The sequence below is a fragment of the Bactrocera dorsalis genome, chromosome 4, assembly GCF_023373825.1.
Source record: "Bactrocera dorsalis isolate Fly_Bdor chromosome 4, ASM2337382v1, whole genome shotgun sequence".
NCBI classification, from domain to species: Eukaryota; Metazoa; Arthropoda; class Insecta; order Diptera; family Tephritidae; genus Bactrocera; species Bactrocera dorsalis.
Genome location: NC_064306.1, coordinates 46550007 through 46569558, shown reverse-complemented (window position 1 = coordinate 46569558; position 19552 = coordinate 46550007). Strand labels below are relative to the sequence as shown.

Here is a 19552-nt window from a genome sequence, read left to right as displayed (position 1 = left end):
TCGAAAAGGCTAGCAATGCATCCTGGCTATCCTTGTATGTAGTTTCTTTTTGCATCCTACTATATTTATTAAGAAATTTACAGGCTTTCTTTATACATATCACTTCATCTTAATATTCCGATGGATATATACCCACGTAGTCAATTTTGGACCCGTCGGTAAAGATAGAAGTAGTATCCTCCTCTCCTACTATACCTCTTCCTCATTCATGTTTAGAGTGTAATCTCCGCCTCGAAAATATCTATTGAAATCTAACACTAGTCTGATTTACATTTTAGAATACACAATAACTGAAAAAATTAAAAAGTTACACGCGATCTCCGATGACCTACGGTCGAAAAAAATTAACAAAATGCCGATGTTTAAGAAAATATGAATTTTTTTATAAAAATTCTGCTTAAATTTTGCTTTTTGGTCAGATCAACAAACTTTTATATCAATGTCTGGAGCTGATAACATTGAGTTGTTATAGTATATAACCTATCAATTTATGAAAAAAATATGCTTTTTTCTCAATTTCACACCAGGTGTCTACAGTTGACGTTGGGGATAAGCAGTTGTTTGAACACAAGTTTGGCTGAATAGACTATAAATCAATTGAAAAGTCCCCGGCCTACCATAGTAAAACACATTTTTTTTGACAAAAATTTCTTCTTTCATTGAAAATGGTTCCCTTCAAGGATGATACACTGATTATAGCGACCCTCCAACTTATCGATACCATTTTTGTAGTACCAATTGTTCTTTGCTTCAAATAATACTAGACCTCATTTTCGGCGATCACCTCTTCATTCGACGAAAATTTGTTCTCAGTGTGCCTTGTTTTGAAAACAGGAAATAATCGCTGGTGGCCAAATCTGGAGAATACGATATATACAGAAGCAATTAGAAGTCCAATTCGTGCATTTTTGCCATCATTCTCACTGGCTTGTGATACGCTGCGTTATCGTTGTGAAACAGAACTTCTTTTTTTTCAAAACGGCTAGTTTTTGCCGATTTCGTCCTTCAAACGGTTCAATAGCTCTAAGTAATAGTCGCTTCATCAACATTATTTATTCAAGGTAGTCAATAAAAATATTCTTTACGCATTCCAAAATGCAGACTTTGCAAGCCGACTGTTGCATTGTTCCGTGCTTTGGAAAGAGTTCGTCGTCTGCATTCTACTGTAATCGCTGTAGATTGAACTTCCGATTGAAATGATGGAGCCATGTTTACTTCCATTGTCACATAACGGCGCATAAAATCAGTTTTATTTCTCTTTAACGTCTGCAAACAATTCTTCGAATCATCTACTCATCGTTATTTTTAGTCCAAAGAGAACTCGCGCGTTAGCTGCTTTCCACAGAGTTTTCTCATACCAAAATGTTCGGGAATGATATGTTAAATTGATGTCTCTAGAGTGCCTGCTATCTAGAGTAACTTCACTTCACGACCATCCAAAATTATTTTGTGGTTTCTTTTGAACTTTTCGTCGGTAACAACCATGTCTAAATTTAACATATCAATCCTTGATGGTTAATTGTCCTTGTGTCCGAAAACTCATCATTAATCCAAGTTTTTGCTTTGACTGTATTTTTTTCTTTCAAAAAACAATATTGCTCTATTTTTGCTTTTTTCTTCCAAAATTTATTTTCTTGGAAATTCAAAACTCATATGTATGTGTAAATATTCCAACATGAAAACGCAGACTGCTCAATATATTCATTAGTATAATTGGCTTTGAAGACTAACTTCCGATCCGGATATAACTGTATGAAAACTGTACTTTTAATCCTCAGAAAGATGCTATTTAAAATATGGGTTATATGTCCCCTTCATCAAAGACACCTTTCAATCATAATATTGCTATCAAATGACAAAAAGTCAATAATACTTTGCGAACAAAGTACCGATATCACAAATAGTGATTTCAAATTGCCTGCCATCACACCGCAGTACATAACTGTGAATGCATATGAGCGCAACCTTCAATACTTTTAGCAAAGCAAATATCCTGTTGCCTCTACCGCAGACGCGATCACCGTAAAAGGACGCGAGAGCAAAAATAGCAAAAAGGAAGAAAACGGGAAACACAGAAAAAGTCAAATATTTACACACGCATATACACCTACATACAAACGAATACATTCGAAAGAAATATGAAAACGGCACGCAAATGCGACATTAAACGCCTTTTGGCGAAATTCTTTATGCTTCCACGCAAATTATGCTTATGCGCTCATCAGCAGCGGCTAGAGCATGATACCGCCAGCGCTGTGATGCTACTTTATGACACCGAGGAAGAAGGTCCTACTAGACTACTCCACTAGCGTTAAGGCAAAGCTTGTGGACAGCTATGTTATACCTGTGAGTTGTTCGCGAAACTGTAAAGCAATTAAGTTTTACAAGTTGAAGAAGCTGAGCCGCCGAGCAATCTCTACATACTTGCCTCGCAATAAAACGCAGTTTCACTACTGTTTTCAGCGGGTTACGAGCAATACTTGCTACAACTTTAATATCACTGCGCCCTGGTGTATGGAATTATAGCTGATAATTCACTTTAATTTGAGGCAGAGACAACGGGGCAAATAACATGGCTGCTTACACGGAATCGTAGTAGTTATAGCGGCTATATAATAAACAAACGATGCTAGCAAATTAGTGGGCAATAATATGGGAATTTATTTGTGAGCAAGTGTATACTATATGACACATACTTTAATAATGATGCTCTCGGGCGGAATTTAATAAAATACCAATTATGAGTAAATAAAATAAAAGTCAATTTATGAATGTTAGTTGTAGTGTTCTTTCAAGGCTTCAAGGTTTCTCCGTTTACTTTACTTCGTAGAAATGCCAGCAGCATCGCAGCTCGTTTCGATAGTAATTGATTATTGTTTGTTTTAATAGTTAATGCTTAGGTGTAACACTAGTATATAAAAAAGGAGAGAAAAATTTACTTTCTTAGATATCATAAATTTAATTGAACAAAAGAGGAGTAATATATTGTATAAAGTATATGAGATAGTTTAGTTTAGTCAATAAAATGATCAGCATATGCTTGCATTCCCTGATTTAGGCAGTAATCCACTGCTGTGTCCTTTTATATTAGGGGTGTTCCCTAATCTGCCACCGCTGAAATTTAGTTCAATATATGTAAGTAATGAAAATGAAGTGGCTTTACTATAAGAATTAAGGATGCCATAGGTAGGTAGGTAGGAGTGCAGCCCTATCGGGCTCAATTAGCACTGATGTGCCATTTTGATACACTGCTCGTGGAACCTCCTGTATCTGCTGTTACGTTCCACCTTCTCTCTCAAACCATTTTGAGGTTTCGATGAAACTACTTATGTCCGATATGCTTTTGGTGGAAATCCATTCAAGGTTTGGTGCTTGGTGGATTCAAAGTGTTTTATGTCGGATCTGTGCTAGTGCTGGGCATTCGTAGAGAAAGTGGAAGATTGTTTCCTTGTCCCCTGCTACTCCACAACCTCAGCAGATAGCATACCCATTTTGGACGCATGTTCCCCAAATGGCCAGTACCCTGTTGTAGTAGCTGTTACTTTGTAGATACTTTTTCTTGACCTATTTAGTAAGTCGTTGGTTCTTTTCCTGTCGTATGTTGCCCATAATTGTTTAGCTATGACGCATTTTGTAGTGTTTTTCCACCTGTTGTTAGCAATTTGTTGAAATTGTCTATTGATCTCTCCTTTGATCGATCCTAGCGGGCTCGGTATGAGCTCCGCCTCGGATTCGTTGAGGAAAGCTCCTGCCTTTGCCAACTCATCTGCTTTTTCGTTACCGAAAATGTTCCTGTGGCCGGGAACCCAGATCAAGTTTAGCTGGAGCTTGTCTTTTATTGAGCTTAGCGCTCTCTTGCAGTTGTGAACTATACTGGAATTTGTCATGGGTGAAGACAATGCCAGGAGGGCTGCCTGGCTATCCGTAAATATAGTTGCTTTATGTATATTCCCGTGGTTTTCTAATAGAACTTCGCAGGCTTTTTCTATGCCTAGTACTTCTGCTTGGAAGATGCTAGCCGAGTTCGGTAGACGTATAGAGAGAGATATGCCCAGATCAGCGGAGAATAAACCCGTGCCCACTCCGCAGTCCATTTTGGACCCGTCGGTATAGACTGAGGTGGTACCCTCCTCTGCAATTGAACCTCTTCTCCATTCTCGCCTAGATGGTATCCTCACCTGGAAGTGCCTATTGAAATCCAGCTTTGGGAGAATGTAGTCTGATTTATTCATAGTGAGTTTGTTTAGGATTACGCTATGTCCGTAGTTCTGCTGATTCCAACCTCCCAATTCTTTTATTCTTCGCCATAATATGAACAACAAATTTGTAATTCATTATCAACAGAAGGATTTTCTTTAGTAAACTTGTATCAATTGGATATTTGTGTTAATTTGCTACATGGGCTGAAAATTTTTAGACCTGACCTAGTGATCATACATACAGGTATATCTCTCAAAAATTATCTGAACTGAACTGAATTCATGTTTTTTAGTGAATTATTTTTTGAAGAGGCATTTTATTTGTAAATGAATAAGAATTTTGGATTCCGTTGATAATATAACTTAGTCTGGTCTTGAAAAAGTGAAAATTTCTACAACAAAAAACCGAAATTAAATTCTTAAATATTTTGCATTCGAAAGTTTTCATGTTTCTCCAATTATTGAAAATTAAAAAATATTTTTCACTGTTAATTTTATGATAAAATTAAACCCATTTGTTCAGTGTTCCAAAAAGCTTTTTCGCTCAGTGTATATGCTTATATCTCCGAAACTATTTCCGGATCAACTTAAAATTTCCGAAGAATGTTCTCAGGGAAAAGTCGCTTAAGGGGGGAGCCTACTTTAGAGACTGAAAAAAAATCGATTTTTTTGAGGATTTTTTTGGGAGCGAAAGAAATAATGAATTAACGCAAAACTTCTAGGGTTTATAGCTATATATTTAGACATCATTCTTAAATTTTTTGGATACGAAATCTTTGATATTCTGCCTTTGGGAAGAAATTGTCCGATGCATTTCGCATGTGCATTTGTCGGACGACAGGCTGCAGGTCGCAACTTCTATCGGAAACAAAAAATTCAAATATTTAATTAATAATTTATCTTCTAGTTAAACTAAAAAAATTCAGAAAAAAAATTAAAATTTTACAATTTTTTTAAAAATGAAAAAAAGTGGGTTTTTACCAAAAATTTTTACTTTGTGTTGTTTAAAAAAAATATCCCCGCAAAACTAATACGGCTGTGTAAACTGACGCTGACCAACACGAAAAGCTCCATCAGGATCGGGAAGGACCTCTCCGAGCCGTTCAATACCAAACGAGGTTTCAGACAAGGCGACTCCCTATCGTGCGACTTTTTCAATCTGCTGCTGGAGAAAATAATTCGAGCTGCAGAACTGAATCGAGCAGGTACAATCTTTTATAAGAGTGTACAGCTGCTGGCGTATGCCGATGATATTGATATCATCGGTCTCAACACCCGCGCCGTTAGTTCTGCTTTCTCCAGACTGAACAAGGAAGCAACGCAAATCGGTCTGGAAACGAACGAGGGCAAGACGGAATATCTCCGGTCACCAAATAAACAGTCATCGTACTCGCGTTTTGGCCCCCACGTCACTGTTGACAGTCATAACTTTGAAGTTGTAGATAATTTCGTCTATTTAGGAACCACCGTTAACACCACCAACAATGTCAGCCTGGAAATCCAACGCTGGATTACTCTTGTCAACAGGTGCTACTTCGGACTGAGTAGGCAATTGAAAAGTAAAGTCCTCTCTCGACGAACAAAAACCAAACTCTATAAGTCACTCATAATTCCCTTCCTGCCATATGGTACAGAGGCTTGGTCGATGGCAACAACTGATAAGTCGACGTTGCGATTTTTCAAGAGAAAAGTTCTGCGAAAGATTTATGGTACTTTGCGCGTTGGCCACGTCGAATATCGCATTCGATGGAACGATGAGCTGTATGAGATATATTACGACATTGACATAGTTCAGCGAATTAAAAGACAGCGGCTACACTGGCTAGGATATGTTGTCCAGATGGATGAAAACACTCCAGCTCTGAAAGTGTTTCGACGCAGTACCCGCCGCGGGAAGCAGAGGAAGAGGAAGACCTCCACTCCGTTGGAAGGACCAAGTGGAGAAGGACCTGGCCTCGCTTGGAATATCCAATTGGCGCCACGTAGCGAAGAGAAGAAACGACTGGCGCGCTGTTGTTGACTCGGCTATAATAGCATAAGCGGTGTCTACGCCCGTAAAGAAGAAGAAGAAGTTGTTTAAAAATATGTTCAAACTTGACGTTTCTGAGTTTTTTTAATTTAAATAGAAGATAATTTAATGCCAAAAATAATAAATTTTGCCCCAATACCATACGACCAATTTTCTGCCCAAGCGCTAATATACATACATATGTATCTGCTAGACGCTCGGTCAGTATTCCCTTCTAGCTTCTAAAATAATTCGAATTCACATTTTTAACTTTGGGGACATATTTTTAGATTATTTTGAAAGAGATTTAAGCAAAAAAAGCATAACAACCGATCCAGTAAAAAATGAACATTTCGGTGAATATCTCAAGACCTACTCGAAGTGGTGACCTTACCGAAGGCCACCTTATGACCAAAAATTATTAAAGCAGGTCTAAAGCCATTCAAACCCCCAAATACTGAATGGGTATTATAGTAATAGGATGCCCGTATGTTAAAAATGAGTTGAATCTGATCAATAATTCTTTAAGCCCATATACCAATTAGAATTTCGAACACCCAATTGACTTTATACCGCATAAATCGGCAGTTGTGTTATTTCTGTGAATAAGTTATATACGGAGATACAGCCTTGAGCCTAGCTAAGCTAATCGCGCCGTCTTTAAACTCGTTTTTCTCCAAACTGTGTTTTTGAAGTTGATTTTCAAGATTTCTCTAAAATTTGAGTCTTTGAGACACAATTCTTAAAGACTTGGACGAAGGATTTCTTTTTCGTTAACAACTATTTGAAAAATGTTGCGAATTTTTCATGTTTTTGTACAAATGTCTTTCAAAAATCCAATTTTCAGTCTTTTTGTCTTTTGTCCAAGTTCTAAGTTAAGGTTTTAACTAAAACACGTATTTTTTCACCTTAGATGATCATGTAGCGAGTTATCCTGTCCACGTGGGCGCATCTTTTTTCCTGGAGTCCTCGCAATGGCCGAGTTAAAATATTTTTTTTTTCACAAATTTCAGAATTTCTATTATTTTCTAATAAAACCTTTAATTTTTATATGAGAAAAAAAAAATTTTTGAAAAAAAGTTGTTTTTACCTGGGAAACCCATGTAACACCTTAATAAAATTGAGAAAGCGTGTTTTTCCAATGATAGTGTATTTTTATGACCCTATATATTATAACCTACAAACCTTATGCACCTGAAGTTATAGTATTTCTCTAGTTTTGATCTTGAACAATAGTATGAAATGTACGGTTACACTCGTTTAGCCCGCCTTTACCTTACTTGTTTGTCTTTTTGGTTTTTTGCTCGCACTTAATTAATTATGCGAACTTTCAAAAGCGCTCTCAAACCAGCAAACAACCAAAAAGCAACTAAAAACCCGCAAAAATGCCCATAAAAATGCCAAAATTCCAGCTTAAATATGCGAAATGCAAATTTTTCGCGAAGCGAATTTCGCCAAGGTGAGATTAAGTAACAAGTGTCCTTCGGTGATTGCGCTGACAATTTATGCATGTGAACATTAATAAATACATGTATACTTGCTATGTGTGTGTGTGTATGGGTGTGTGCTGGCATGTTAACAAATTTCTTAATGCACTCACCGACGGACTAATCAGTTTGCGAGCATTATCACAACATTGTACTATTAAAAGTCCATTGAGATAATGGAGTAAACAAACAGAGATGAGGATGCAACGCTGTACTTGAAGGCTTGTAAGTATGTATATGCATATGTATGTGTGTGTGTTGTGTCTGCATTTTGCCGACATGTCACTGTTACAAAATATAAATCTTGATTGCGAATCACGAGCAATCAGTGGGAAAGTCAAGCCCAGTCAAGTGGAGCGTTGGCCAAGCAGTGCTTACATATGAAAGTGTATGTATGTATGTATCCATGTATGTGTATGTGTTCGCTAGTTTGTTGTTATTGGCTGTAGTAACAGTTACAGTACATGTATGTGTGCAGTTCTATGGAAAAAGCAGTCATACATCAAATGTTGCATGAACGCGGCTATCTCATTTGCGCGATATTACCGCGATGCCATTAGCCGTTATTTATGACTGGTGCCCATTAATTTCATCACCAATTACTTAAGTTCACCATCCGGGCAACTTTTGCAACTAGCTACAAGACATACATACAAATATACATATAAGTAAAAGGCAATTGATGAACTAGTTCAGTGAAGGTGAGTGCGGCATGCTAACCAAGAACTAAGGGGGGAAGGTGGAGATGAGAGGAGAGCGCTCGCTTATGCTGCATATGATTAGCGCTATGTTGGTTATGCGTTGTTGGGTTGTCACACGTCGCTTCGGCAACATGTTGCGCAGCATTATTGCTAAGAGGCAACAACAACAAACAACAACAGCAGCAAAAATATTGCCAGCGCATTTATCAGAACTTCGCTTTGCAGTCAATTGATCTTAATTATGCAACCTGAACAATGTTGCCACAGCTAGCGTGGCAGTCAAAACAACAACAACAACAACAATAAAAACAACAGTGAAAGGCAAAGAATAATATTATGAAGAATGGCGAAAGACTGCGCGAAGAAAGCATAATAGAAGGCAGACAGACAGCAAATACACACAAACAAACGCTCAGTGTTGTTAATAAATTTATAATTACAACTTGCCACAAAAGTAAGGAAGGCGAAATGATGGTTGTGGCAAATGAGCAACAACGCCGCATCAAAAGCAGCAGCGAAAATCAGTGCAGCAATGCAGAAACAAGTGAGTTGCGACCAGCAACAACAACAACAACAAAGGTAAATGGACAACAACAATGTCAGAAAACAACAACAGCAATTGTAAGCAAATTTTTGCTGCCGCCAAACAGGATTTGGCTCCCATCGCGCAAGTCGCGTGGCGCAACTAGCCACAGTTGTGTGTAAATGTGGCCAACAACAAAGCGCTAAGGCAGGTATGCAGCTTCTTCGCCCAGTCGTCGCGTTCGCGAGTCGACGCCTGTCCGTCGCTGCCACGCGTATGCGCGTATACAAGTTGTGGCAAGTTGTCTCGCACTGGCACCACGCCGCCATCAACGCAATATTGTGATAACAGCAACAAAGAACAACAATAAGCAACAGTGAACAAAAACAACAATCAGCAAAACTCAACAACAACAAACAACAACAACAACAAAACAAAACAACAACAACAACTCTAGTCAACCAGTCAATAAAAAGCCTCAGCGTGGTTGTGGCAACACACCATGCCTGTAACTGTATATGTGTGGCTCCAGCAAAATCACGGCACTGTTGTGGCAGCGACAGACTCACTTACATATACTAGTACATACTCATACATATTTGTATATCAACGGTCACATCACCATCGGCATCACTACACCATCATTATCGTCATCAGCGGCCCAGTCGTTCGTGTGGCAGCCGCAGCAAAAGCGGCAGTTGAGCCTTTTTAAGTGCATAAGTATATGCTTAAAGTGCATAAAGCCACGTGTGCTTGTGTGTTTTTGCACTGATTTGGTAGAAGCTATATTTTGTCCGATCTCATTTTTTTTAACTGTGGCACTGCGCCACTTGCGCTGTGAAATGAGAACAAGAACGTGAATTGGTTACTTGGCTGCTTGCGCCACTTTCTCAGCATTTGCTTTCCTGCCTCTATGTAATTATTAATTTTCTATATTAGCCTTAGAAGGAACATTGAAATATCGGTATTTTTGTTGGCAGTTTGGAGAGTTGATATATTTATGTCAGCAATAATGCGAAATATTATTTTCCAAGCCGTCAATGTCTCAGGCTCATCTGCGTAGCCAAATCACTTCTCATAATCCCACAAAAAACAGTCCAGCGGTGTTAAGCTTTACATCTTGGATGCCATGCCAAAGGCTGACTGTATGGCATGTAGCGCCGTTTTGCTGGAACCAAAGGTCAACTACATCAACTTTCTCTAATTCGAGCACGAAGATATCATTAATAATGAATTCATAGCATTTCCCAATTGCTGTAATATTATGGCCAGTTTCATTTTTGAAAAACTCGGTTCCCAATGACTCCCTTGCCCATGCAGCACACCAAACAGTAGCTTTTTGAAGATGTAATGGCTTGTAACTCATCATCACTCCAGACGCGACATTTTCTTTATAAACGTACTCATTTAATCAAGATTGAGGCCCGCGAACCGAACCATTATTTTGGTAATAAATATAGACCAAGCAAAAGCTGTCCAAAATACCTACCTCAAAAGAGGTATTGTCTCATTGTAAATCAGACTTCTAAAAATCAAGATTTGTCAAGGAAAGTTTAACCTCTTTATCAGTAGTATTAAGTTACTTTTTATCCGACATGTTTGGGTGCCGTGTTACAGCGGAATAGCATGGAAATTGCAATGCTGATAAGTTTGCTCGCAAAGGCACCCTTACATAAATTTAATCAAATTGGCTGCGAGTTGATACACGGCTGTCCTCTTGGGCTTGTTCTAGCCTTGGACCTATGGCTCTTCTGTGTGTTTTGCGGCTGCGATTTCTTTTTGGCCCAAAGTGGAACGCAATAGGTCCTCTGAACTCCTAACAAGTTTCATTTCGCCGATATAATAGATGGTCTAACTGAACGCCATATAATAGACTCGCAGTCGGTGGCACTAAATATCTTGTCGGATATATCTTGTCGAAACTGTATAGAAAAAAGCCAGGTGGTATCATCTATACACTTTCTTCCTAACTGATGCTTTTTTTCAAACTGTGTTAAAAGCATCTCGATAGACACATTCAGTGAATCTGGCGAAGTTGCTGAGATTGATATTGGCCGCCTTAACGAATTTGTGGTAGGATTAAATACTCCGTCGATCTATTTGGGTCAAGTGATCCATACTAAGGAGTTTTGGTTAACACAATGGCCTAAGTAGAATCCACAGTAACCTGTGCAGCAAGGATTACTTAGTCCAAAAATGGTTGAAGTCGGTAGAAACCGAATATATGGGTACTCGTTTCTATGCTTGACTTGAATATATCGGTCAATTTGTGTGATATATTAATGAAATTCAGAAGCATCTTTTACTCATAGTAATAGTGAGTCCTTGTTGACTGCGGCGTCTGGTATTACTATAAGTACTAGAAGAGTTAGCAAAAGGAGTCCGTGAAGAAATAGAGGAAACACAGACATACTATAAAAGAGCTTAAAGATAGCTATCGAAAAGTTTGCCTTATTGAAACCGGGAAAATTATCTAGTTGAGATATACATAAGTGTATCTGATCCTAAAACAATAAATTTTCTGAGTTTTATATCCCTTTTCTAAGGAAATGTCTTCCACACTTCACATAAATGTTCGTTCTCTGTGTATCAGATAATACCTAACATGCAGTGGGTATGTTCTTATGGCTCTTATTATTCGATAAACATTAGCTTTCTCAAGAGGTCATAAGGTTGTTCAGATGGTTCCTAATTTCATATTGTAGCCGAACTACATTGTAATTAAATTCCCCTGGTAAATGATATCTCAAAGGAATGAATTTTACTAAGTTGGTAAGACTATCCTTAATTACCTTACCAAATATGAACGCGATCTGTCAACCATTTTGATTACAGCAGCTGCTTAGGTCGGTACACCTCATTAGTGCGTTGCGATTTTTAAAATGGATCAAAATATCGAACAAAGAGTTTGTCTCAAATTTTATATTTCTAACCAAATTTCGTGACGTAATCGCTTAGAGTGATTCAGTTTTATCAAAAATACATGGCTACGAGTGGTACAAAGCCTTTAAAGATGGTCAAGACATCGTTGAATACATGCCTCGTTCTGAACGACCTTCGACCTCTTCAACTGTTGAATATAGTAAAAAAAAGGATAATAGTCAGGCAAGTGTTAGAGAGGTGGTAAGAAAGGTTGACATCTCTCACGAGTCCGTTCGAATGATTTTGGTGGATATTTTGCGTATGAAAAGCGTTCTTGCTCGACTACTCACTGATTTTTTTTTTTAATAGTACAGTACACAGTTCTTTTGGTCTAGAAACGACCATCAATCAACCACCTAATTCCCCAGAGACTCCGTGTAATTTTTTATTCCGCAAACTGAAGTTGCCGCTCCATCGATCCTTGAGATAAAATAAAATTATATACAAATTAAATATCCTTGTATGTAAAGCAAGTGACATTATATTCCATCTCCAACTTTCGTTTTATAACTTGAATACCCAGAAGGTATATTAAGTTTGCCGCGATATTTGTTTCACCCAAAAGAAGCGAATGAGATCTCTTAGAAAGTGTAAACATAACGATCTGAGTCGTTTTAGCCATGGCGATCTGTCTGTATATAAGGAAACTAGTCTCTCAGTTTTTGAAATAGTAGCTTTGCGCACATCCTTTTCTCTCTAAAAAGCTCATACATATGTATGTCGATCAAAGATCAGAAAAATTTTGTATGAAAAATTTTTATTTTTTTTGACGAGATATCTTCAAGAGTTTCGGCATTGATTTTCGTCCAAAGCTGTGATACAGTTTTTTCAGATTGGACCTCCTTATCAAGTAGCTTCAAACTAAACGATCAAAATCAAGTTCTTCTAAGGAACCTCTTCTTGTGAAGAGTAACCTGGTAAGTTAACTTTCCTTTTTGTTTTTTTATTCATTTAGAGCAATATTTTTTTAATCCAGAAAAAAGTCGTTAAAAATTTATCCCGAATATAAAAATTAGTCCACTACATAATTTCTGCTCGGCAATCATTTTTTCATTTTTTTTCGAAGAAGTGAGAAAAATCGTTATTTTTCATGTTTTCAAGTACAGCCTCAGACAAAATGTGAAAATCTTGTGAAAATCTTGTGAAAAAAAAAATATTTCGATTTATGTTTTTCCATTATTTTGTATATATATTTTCAATATTTTTAATTTAGCACAATAAAACTTAATAATAAAAATTCTTAAACTTAATAATATTCAGTTTCGTTTTTCAGCCTTAAAATTATTTCAGTTTAGTGTCTTCCGGTGGTTTGCTTAGTCTACTTAACGCTAATTTTATTGTCTTCCATTAAAAGTTAATAGCACTTAAGCTAACTGTAAATGCTTTACAAGTAGTCATATCTCTCCATGTACATAATTTTGAACTAAGGCACACAAATACTACAACTACATACAACTATTTTACATTTATATAGAAACACATACAAATTTACTTTAATTTTCAGTTTTTTGTTTTTATGAAAAAAATTGGCAAATTCAACTAATTTGACTAGGTAACTGAGTAAACTTAACACTAAGCACACACACATTCATATATATTTACATTAAAAATTTCACTGGCAATATATCCCTGAACGTCTTTATATTTACAACTTATGCGCGCAACACTCACTGTTCTTGCCACAACGATATATAGTCGAGTATTTCCTCATCGTCGGGCGTGCAGTCCTCCTCGTGCAGATTGAAGTTGTCGTATGGCTCGAATTTTAACTGCAAGTTAGCATCAAGCTGCGCGCTGGCACTGCCACTATTATTACCTCCACCGTTGCGCTGCGCCTCGCCGCTAGCTGCATGTGGCACGGGGGAATGCACAAAAGTGCCCGAATCAAAGGACATGCTGGAGTTGAAGGATGAGGTAGGCGAGGGGCAGCCAATATCAAGCTGCGTCTGCGCTGTCTGTATGGGCTGTGGTGTTGCGTACGCTTGCAATGCTTCGGCGGTGAGTAGGGTAGAGGTAAATTGTTGCTGCTGTTGCTGTTGTTGTTGGAAAGCTTGCAATGCGCTATTGGCCGCGCTGGCGTAGTACAATTGCTCCGCCGCTGCTAAGCCACCCGCGCTCGGTGAGTTGCGCGCTGGCGAATCTGGTGCAAGCAAGCTGAGATTACTGCTCGTGCTGCTGCTGCTGCTGAACGAGCTGTTGCTCGACGTGTTGTTGTTATCCGCGCTGGCCGCTAGTAGCAAGCCCTCACTGTTCCGTAGGCTGCCACTCATTTTTTGTGCTGCACTACTGCCGCTGCTGCCACCATTCAAGTCATCGACCAAATCTTGCAGCCGCCGTATATACTCGACCGCGATGCGTAGCGTATCCACTTTGCTGATTTTCTTGTGCGGCCCACGGCCACCGCCCTTCAGCAGATCGGTGATGATCGTTTGCGGTATGTGTTGACGCAGGCGCGCAAAGCTATTGTTCACCTGTTTGACGCGATTCCGTTCGCGTGCGTTGCGCCGCTGCACCGATTGCGTTTGATCGACACTGTATGGGCCGCCGCCGTTGCTGGGCGCGCGCGGCGTGTACTTACGCGTTTTAATCTCAGCGCCTGTACAGCCGCCAGTGGCCACAGACATTGCAGGCGCGGGCGCAATATTTTGATATTTGAACATTTTCACCGCTGCGCTGAGCTGCTGTTGTGAACTTATGTTTTTATTGTAGCACTGCAGCGCGTTGTTGGCTTTGGAATTGTTCGGCGTAAAGACCGCGCTTGACATGTTCACCATCGGTGTAAGTCTGCTGTTACAACTGCTTAGCAACCGTCAAGCAGTTTGAGTATTTTTATTATGCGCGTTTGTTGTTACTACGACACAAGCACTTCAAAAGTTGTTGTTATGGCAATTTCTATATGTTTACTTAGTACAAATTATTTTCCAAAAATCGTGGCGCTTTCTAAAGTTCAAGTGAACTTGATCCTACGACACCTTGCACAAGAATGAGTCCCTTCGTCCTAAACCTTTGCGTTTTGTACCACACTCACAGCCAGCATAACTCCTGCGCCAGGTCGCTAAGGTACCACATTTAAACAACCAATCAGCCGAGCATACGCGCCGTGAGCGCGCGCTTGAAAGAGCAGCTTGGCGCTTGCTCTGAGCGCAGCAGAAAATATTTTATTGATCAGTTTTACTAACAGGTAAATGCGAAACCATAACAACGCATGTAACTCCGAGCTCAAGCGCGCTCTTCAAACTAGCGACCACAAATAAATGAGAACTTCAAATAACTGAGGACTGTTCGTACGATCAAGGAGAGAACTCTCTTTCAACGCACATCGTAGTTATAATACGTGAGCACACAACTCTTTGCCACGTTTCAACTGCGCTCTCGCTCCCCCACGATTGCCTTGTTCGTGCACGATCACTCACTCATCTGTCCGAGTATTTGCGGACGCACTCACCTTTAGAAAAACAATGCGCCGCTTATCAGTCGGCTCAGGTAAATAATAATGCATTGATACCACAGGCATGCTTCCTTGTTCTACTCACTTGAGTGAGTGCGTGAGTAGGCTGAGGCTGACCGTGAAGTCGCTCTTCACACCGTTCAAGCAAAATGAAATAAAAAACTGTTCCCATTCTGGTTTCAAGCCGTAATTGCATATGAAGAGTGTCTGTTTGAAGCCATCTCGGCTCTCTTGCACTGGTTTTTCGACTCTTGCGTATTTACCTGTTTAGTTCTGCGTAACCGATTTGATGATTTTACTTTGATTTTGAGTTGCAAAATGTGATTTCACGCACTCAGGCTCAGTGTTCATTGAGAACTCGGCGAAGAAGGATATGTGTGGATATGGTAGACTACTTTGTAGTTTGCTTTTATGAGATGAACGAAATTTACGTAAAAATTTGATAGTTTTGAAGTATGTGTGTGTTTTTGAAGAACCATGAAAGCATTAGATTCGAACTGAAGTAATTTTTAAGCCTTTGGAGTTATTCAAAAACACGGAAGATGTGTAGTTCTTATTTTTAAGTCTGAGGGTTTTTTGTTTTCTAGTTTCAATGTTATTTTTTTTCTTAGAGTTCAAATTTAATTTAATTTTCCAACTAATATATGTATATAACAAAGCAAAGTCTAAATTGTGCTTCTTTATTTCATTATATTTTCTCTGTCTACGAAAATCTGCTGGGGTTAGTAATAAAACTAAAATTTTAATAACAGTCTTCACTTAGCTCTGAAGCAAACTATTTAAAGAATTCTTTATCATTAATTTTAAATCTAGATCATTTAGCCACACATCCTTTATGTTATCCATGAGTGCTGCCACTGTAGGATTTGTTCGGTAATACACCTTTAAGGAACGTCAAAGGCTTTTCAATGGGCCTTAGGTCAGGTGAGTTGTCCGTCCAAGGTAATATATCAATATGATAAGTTGTGAATGAAACCAGTCGTTCGTCGGGAGGTGTTCACTGTTCCTGGAGGGTTCCATGTTGCCAAATATTGTCAAAAACAAGTACATTCATTCACTGCTCACTATTCATCGTTCCCTCAACAAAATAAATTGGTTCAGGACCTTACATCGATGTGCAGCTCCAAATCAATACACTGTAGGATGTTTTACAGTTTTTTGAATGCAATTTTCCACAAAACGTTCACGTGGTCTACGTCTGACAAATTGAATAGCTTCTGTCACTGATTCTAACACGCATTAGTCGATAATCTTTCTAAAGAAGATAATCTTGTTAAACAGAGGGGCAACTATGAATGGGGGACTTTCGACGTCGTTCATAACTTTTTATGTTTACCCTGTTTCAATTTGCCTTTGTGTAGTTCAGGTGGAGCCTGACCCATATTACCAGTTGATTTTTTCATTCGCTTGGTCAATTTTGTTTTCTTTTCTGGTCGGCGGCCGTTTTTTCTAAAAAGATGCGTTCAACAGTTCGTTGAGTTTAAAATTCTGAGAACCGATTACTCTATGTTACGTACATTAGTGAGAAGTTAGTACTGAGTGGAAAGAGGAGTCAGAGCTCTGAAACCTATTGAAAAGTGGTTATCACATCACACAAAAGGATTCCTTCTACACATTCTATAACTTTTTGGAAGTGTAATTATTTTTTTTTTTTAACAGGAGGTCCATTGTTTCCAGGCAGGGTTTAAAGTCTCTATAAATTAATGTTAGAGAAAATTCTGTGGTAATTGTTCCATTAGAGTCATACTGTTTTATTAAAAATTGGTATCGGAACAAGATCTTCGAACAACAGGTGGTCTAAATTTATTTAAAACGAGTACTTTTCAAGTCAGAAATATAGTATAGAAAGATGGTTGATATTACCTTCAGAGAGCTATGTTAGGTTAGGTTAAGAGGTCGATTCTAACAGGGATCTCACTTCAACAACTTCGGACGCCGGTCCTTCGAGGTACCTAAAACTCACATATAATTGATCATAAGACCCTCACAAATCGATAAAGCACTTTGAGAATATCACAAATATGTTGAGACGGTTAATGCTAATTCGACTATGTCTCCTGATTCGCCGAAGGCAGTACTTCCGAGATGTTTCAACTTCAATCTTGCGAAGGGTGGATAATGGAGGAGAAAGTGCCTGGTCGACATTCAGCTTTGACAACTTGCGTCCGACAAAATTTTCAGCTTTACAGCGTGAGTAAATCTTGGACAATGTCCAGTAAGAACCCCTTCGATTGTGACATGATAAACTTTCTCAAGGGCAAGTAGTCCTCATTGAAAGAGGATGGACTTCATAGCAGAATGTTTATTGCTACTCTAACAGCAACCGCTTCTGTCTGAAAAACACTTCGGTGGTATTATAGCCTTGGAAAGTAAGCAAGCAGAGATTACCGGAGAGTGCCTTATACAAAACTTCTAATCCTAGCTTCGACTTATCCTTGAAAATGCATACTGCGCCTCTTCTCCTGCGACTTCTTCCCATTCACATATTCCTCTTCGGTATGGGAGCGGAGAAAACGCAACCACGAGTAGTCCCTACAATACAGTGATTCAAGTTTTCCTGAATTTCAGAGTGTCTTTGTTTGAACCCTTTCACATACAAAGCTTTCTTGAGCCTTACAGCGCACTTCCAGCAATGTCCACAAGTGCTAAGACATTAAGTGCTCTTTGTTATGTAGTTCATCTTCGGTCTTTGCTGTCCAAAGATCTTAGCGAGGAAGTTTTCTTCGAGCGCCCTCCGCCAGGCGAATACACCGCAGAACTTTATTGGCTTGACTACAGTTTCGTAGAGCCAAAACAGTTTCGTAGAGCCTTTGCTGAGAGTCTGCACCTTTTCCATATTGCTCCTCTACAGCAATGTAAGATAATCGATGCTTTCCTTACTTTCTCTTCAATATTTGGCCTCCATGAAAGCTTTCGAGCAAAGCTAAGGCTCAGGGTTTATAAGTTTATGGTGGTAAGATAGGACCAAAAATGTGTCACTCATATATAACCTTGCTCAGACTTCGAACAAAATACCAAATCAAAAATCTAATGCGTTTTCCAGTATATAAGTAATGGCTTTAGAATATCATATATGATATCTAAGACTGTACAAATTCTAAATTTCGCTGTACTTAAGTGCCCCGATTTCAATAAGAACCTGATTTTGACTTCAAACCCCATGAATTTCGGTAAGGTTTTTAACTCCACTAATCTGAGGCTTTTGTGTCCATAATACCCATGCAAAAAATGCTATGTCCGTTTGAAAACCTAACAACGTTATTTCATGAATACCGGAGCCTTGTCGACGCTCACTCCGTTGTAAGTCAATGATCTATATTTCAATATTTTTCAAATGTCCTGCAGAAAGCAATTTGCTATTCACTCAAGCATAAAGCGTATATCCGGGCGTGTATGCCACGTGCAGCACCACGCTTGTCCTTTCAACAAACCCCTCCATGGGTACAAAATAAATAAAGCAACATCAGAACGAAGCCAAAAAACAACACACGTTTTATAATTGCCATGCAATTATCAAAAAGTTATAGGTTCGCCCTAGTAATAAGCGCAAGAACGAGGGCAACTTGTTAAACTACACATGCAACAAGGTAACAAAATCAAGGGCGACTTACGTTCATTAGTATACTGCATTGCATGGCTGCTGAGCTGGTGACACATTATCGTGAACTAGACATTTTTTTTTGGAAAATATGTTTTTGTTTTTCTTTTTTTCTGCTTTATTTTTTTTTTCTTTTTTTTGTAATTTTTTTCGTTTTTTGATTTTTTTTTAGTTTTTATTTTTTTATTTTTTTTTTGAATAATTTAACTCAATATCACTGCGTATGATTTAATGCACTTACATTACATATGTATCTTTCCCGTTTGGCGGCACGCCGATCCAGCTGAACAAGTCCTGGTGGCTGTGCTAAACACCAGCTTGGCTGCAGCACTTAACTTTAGTGGTAGATTTTTGTAAATATTTTAATTAAATGCACAGAGCCCTTAAGATACATAACAACATATACATGATAAAGAGAAAAAAATATATATACATACATATATATTACACTTATATCCAGCAAGTCAGTGGCCAAGCAACAGTTCCGCTGTACGCACACACATTTACATATATTTTTTATCTCCATACATATATACATTTACCTATAAGTATTGTTGTTGTTGCCATGCTGTTGGCGCAACGGCGCGTGGCAGGTGTATTTACGAGTTACGTGCTCGTCAAGCTGTAGGCACCACTTTCAGGGTAAAAAACTATAAACAACGTCAA

General features: G+C 38.6%; 1 protein-coding gene across 1 annotated transcript; it reads right to left on the bottom strand.

The window, feature by feature from the left end:
- Nucleotides 1-13436: 13436 nt before the first annotated feature.
- LOC105234199 (achaete-scute complex protein T4) lies at nt 13437-14791 on the bottom strand. Its single transcript, XM_011216484.4, has one exon. The coding sequence runs from the start codon at nt 14612-14614 to the stop codon at nt 13508-13510; it is 1107 nt and encodes a 368-aa protein (XP_011214786.2). The 5' UTR covers nt 14615-14791; the 3' UTR covers nt 13437-13507.
- Nucleotides 14792-19552: the final 4761 nt, after the last annotated feature.